We start from the raw sequence: 4,371 nt of genomic DNA, 5'->3' as shown, positions 1-4,371 counted from the left end.
GTATTATTGTAACCAACAAGACAAATTAAATATCTCTGGATCTACTAATGATATCAGGATGATCTAAGTGTAAAAATGTAGTTTTTAAAACCAGGAATCTGAAAATATGATTAGGTCATTTTGACCAAATTTTATTTAATCCTCATTTTGATGTGATGGGTCGCATTTGCATGAGTTACTGTTTGAGGAGTTGAATTGTTTTGTTTTGGTTTATTATTTGGCTTATTGTTTGAAATTAATATAATTTTTTTGTAACTGGGAGCAGATATAAGATCTTTTTCTTCTGCTGCTGCCTTTCATTTTATTTGTAATGTTTTGTTTAGTTTTTAATTGAAATGATTAAATCCTATAAATAAACCAAACTGTCTGACGCTGATACCAGYTGTTTGTGTTTTTAGCTGATCATGGGGGAGTACACATGGCTGTCCTATGATGAAGTGGACTCCATAGTGAGTCGTTTTGGCAGCGGATTGGCAGCTTTGGGGCAGCAGCCCAAAAGCACCATCGCTATCTTCTGTGAAACCAGAGCAGAGTGGATGATCACAGCTCAGGCGTGCTTCAGACGCAACTTCCCCCGTAAGTAAAAACAGCACGTCTCACGCAGAACGACAGTGTTAACACATGTTCCCACTCTGAAGTTGTTCTCTTCAATGGTTGTAGTGGTGACCTTCTACGCCACACTGGGAGAGGAGGCGATTGCATATGGTCTGAACGAGACGGGAGTGACCCATCTGGTCACCAGCGYCGAGCTGCTCGAGACCAAACTGAGAGTGAGTTCATCTCTTAAAATCCACCCTTAGCAGAGACGAGAAACATTGATCTGGCTGCTCTCATAAAAAAGATGTGTGTCTAAATAAGTGGTTTTAACAAACATCATGAGATAATCATTTGAGGCTGATGRAAATGTCAGGGTAAATGGAGCGTGTTGTCTACGTACGCCTGGAAGAAAGAACTCAGTCTTTGAAAATGTTTTTGCATGTGACATTAACTCATTTTAAATTTCTTTTAAACAAATGGTCACCTAAGTGTTTCAACAGTTAAAGCACTCACTTATAAGGAGTAATAGCGGCATGAAATGATACAGCGTTTCTTCACTAAAGCCTGTATCTCGGTGGGCGGCGGCTGTTGGGGATAATCTTTGAACGGCGGTCACAAGAGGAGTTGTTTTCTGAGTGTTTTCAGTTTCCAAAACTTCCGCCAAAATAATCTCAAAATAATGGGTCATTGCCCAAACCTGGAACTTGTCTCGAACTTCAAATTCAGTCGGGAAGTGTGACAAATGTGAGGCAGAAACCAAATTGTGACAATGAGAACCAGACATTGTGGGTCCCTCAGCTCATACATTCATCCGGCAGCTTCATATTCCTTGYCATCTGATAATAAAATGATTGCTGGACCGGTCAGAGGACTGCATATCTACCACACTGTACAACAACATTCTTGCAATTGATTATTTTTCCTGGAAGTTAAGGCAACGTTGTTGTGATATATGTAATCGTGTCCATTCAATGTGATTCCAGGTTAAATTTTTATTGAAGTTTTTTTTCTCCTCACCACTTTGTGTCGCCGACAGTCACAGCCTGGCAGTGACATACTGGCTTCAGACAAGATCAACGGTGCCTGTAGATTATAATCCATGCTGAATTGTCTCTTTGCTAATGTCTTTGTGGAAATGGGTCGTGTGATGATGGGTTTGATGTATTATGGAGGAACTGATTGTAACCTACATAATGAACCATGTGTAGACTGACAACAGTTTGTTGTCTTTGGGTTCCCTCTTTTTTTGTTCACTTTTAACAATGTTTTTAATGGTCAGGGTAGCAAAACAAAAGCTTTGTGTTTTTTTAAAACGCCTCTTGCTTGTTTTTCCTGTCCAGAAAGTGCTGCCGATGATCACCAAACTGAAGCACGTGATCTACGTGGACCAGAAGAAAGTGAATCCAGAAGGCTACCCAGCAGGCCTGTCCATCCACAGCATGCAGACCGTACAAGAGCTGGGCTCTCTGCCGGAGAACAGTGTGTATATCTCTGTATTACTATCGGAGGCCTATAAAGTACCTGAAAAATATAACTAAGTAAAAGTAAAAATACCTTAACAGAAAATGAGTTTGGTAAAAAATAAATTTCACTGGTGGGAAAAATACTTAAGTAAAAGTCATAAAACTGTTCATAAAAATTGGAAAGTAAAAGTACTTTTACACACTCTACGAAATAAACTGTAGAATTTACTGATCCCCTTAACAGTCTTTGTTCCACCGGTAGACAAAAATGGTTCAGTTTCTGCCTTTTAAACATTTCCAGACGCGACCGGGGACTTTTATTTTGTGGACTAGGGTGTCAGACAACTTCCTCCGTTTCTTACCTTTAGTCTGGCATCCTGAAAAATGACAAAAGGCTTTTAAGGAACTGGTTCCACAACCGAGTGGAGAAAATATTCTTTCCTCATATTTACTCTGAGGTTTAGTGAAACCAGCTGACAGAACTTGGTTGAGTAAATTCAACACTTCAGTTTTTAGGGCGAATAAACAACTCATTTCATGATGAGTTTGGTCATATTTGATTTTGTAAAGAGTAACTAGATGCTAAATTTTAAAGTAAAGAAGTATCAATTTTAGGTTTTAAATATAATGAGTAATTTAAAAAAAGTACTTGGTAAAATTACAAATCCTCAAAAAAATTACTTAAGTACTGTAACTAAGTAAATGTACTTCAGTTACTATAAACCTCTGATTACTATGGGTGTTCTCTTTAAGCAAATTCAAGGGTGGTTAAAAAAAATACAATTAAATAAAACCTTGCACAAACAGAAGACAGTGGTTGTTTTTGTCTCGCAGTGGAAAGGCCGATTGTGAAGCCCCAGCCCTCCGACTTGGCTGTGGTGATGTACACCAGCGGTTCCACAGGCAGACCCAAAGGAGTCATGATCGTCCACAGTAACATGATTGCTGGGATGACTGGGCAGTGCGAGCGCATCCCTGAACTTGGGTGAGCATTACGAGTAAATCGATGAAAGCTGCTAAATGTGTGGCTGAAACAACCTCAGCTCATCTTTAGAGTAGCTTTCAGCTTGTAGCTCACTCAGTGTGTGGAAAACCTGTGGCAACTACTCTCTTTAATTTCCCCTCCCCTCTCTCTCTCTCTCTCATTGTGTTTTGACAGGCCTAAAGACACGTACATAGCCTATCTGCCCCTAGCTCATGTTCTGGAAATGACAGCTGAAATCTCTTGTGTGACATACGGCTGCCGGATCGGTTACTCCTCCCCTCAGACTCTTTCAGACCAGGTAAGAGTCGCGACTGTACGTGGCTGTAATTATGCAAACATGTAACTGCTTATACACCTACTCGTTATCACYGCATTTATCAGCTTTTCTGCCTCTGTTCCCTTTTTAGTCCACCAAAATCAAAAAAGGAAGTAAAGGAGACTGCTCTGTCCTCAGACCCACCCTGATGGCAGCTGTGCCAGTAATAATCCATCCATATTTGCTCATTGCATTATTATTTTCACACATCTTTTTAAAATAAGTTAAAACCCATCTCCTTTTTTTCCTCTCTCTTCTTAAGGAAATTATGGATCGTATCAACAAGAACGTGATGAGCAAAGTGCAGGAAATGGGCTTTGTTCAGAAGACGCTCTTCATTCTGGGCTACAAATACAAACTGGAGCAGGTCAAAAGAGGCTATGACGCACCTCTCTGCAATTTGTAAGAAGACCTGTTTTTGTTTTATTYTTTCCTCCTTCAGTTCTTCCTTTTAGGAGCACATCATTTGTTGTTTGGCCTGTAGTTCAAGCCGTGTGTAATTAGTTGGTTTTTTTTGGTGGTTTTGGCAGCTTGTTGTTCAGGAAAGTAAAGAAACTCCTGGGCGGGCAGGTGCGCATGATGTTATCTGGTGGAGCCCCGCTGTCCTCRGCCACGCAGAGGTTCATGAACGTGTGTTTCTGTTGTCCCGTCGGTCAGGGCTACGGTCTCACAGAAACCTGTGGAGCTGGCACCATCACTGAAGGTGGGTTGATTAAATAATGATGATGATGATGATAATGATGTGAGGATCATCAACTCATTAAAAAAAGATTAAGAAACTTTAAAGGGAACTCTGACTAGTTCTAACATTAGACATTTGATAAGCATTTACTTCAACTATAAAAACGATACTGTAAAAATACTTCAGGCTGTTTTAATTTTGATGAATTATATTCAGGGTTGCACATAAAATTTTTGGTCTGGTTCTCAGGGGAGAACCTAGGGTTGTTGCTTGGTGCTCACTCATATTTTCCTTCACTCATTTACCACATTTATCTAGAGGGGCGTCCGGGAATCTAACGCCCCACTGTTCTGTTTTATGACTCCTATCAGCTGCAACATCTCAGGAC

General features: G+C 40.2%; 1 protein-coding gene across 2 annotated transcripts in view; it reads left to right on the top strand.

Moving 5' to 3' along the window:
* The window catches only part of acsl4a (acyl-CoA synthetase long chain family member 4a), a 13,013-nt gene that overhangs the window by 3,034 nt on the left and 5,608 nt on the right, over positions 1 to 4,371 (top strand). For both annotated transcript variants that reach the window (XM_014019393.1, XM_014019392.1), the window contains 8 exons: positions 399 to 576; positions 661 to 770; positions 1,878 to 2,016; positions 2,835 to 2,985; positions 3,160 to 3,283; positions 3,393 to 3,464; positions 3,564 to 3,703; positions 3,832 to 4,004. In XM_014019393.1, the coding sequence (XP_013874847.1) occupies positions 399 to 576; positions 661 to 770; positions 1,878 to 2,016; positions 2,835 to 2,985; positions 3,160 to 3,283; positions 3,393 to 3,464; positions 3,564 to 3,703; positions 3,832 to 4,004 (1,087 nt within the window). The remainder of the gene's footprint in view (positions 1 to 398; positions 577 to 660; positions 771 to 1,877; positions 2,017 to 2,834; positions 2,986 to 3,159; positions 3,284 to 3,392; positions 3,465 to 3,563; positions 3,704 to 3,831; positions 4,005 to 4,371) is intronic.

The sequence above is a fragment of the Austrofundulus limnaeus genome, unplaced genomic scaffold (genome assembly GCF_001266775.1).
Source record: "Austrofundulus limnaeus strain Quisiro unplaced genomic scaffold, Austrofundulus_limnaeus-1.0 Scaffold219, whole genome shotgun sequence".
NCBI lineage: Eukaryota > Metazoa > Chordata > Actinopteri > Cyprinodontiformes > Rivulidae > Austrofundulus > Austrofundulus limnaeus.
The sequence above is the reverse complement of the archived record's forward strand: the minus strand, read 5'-3'. Positions and strand labels throughout refer to the sequence as shown.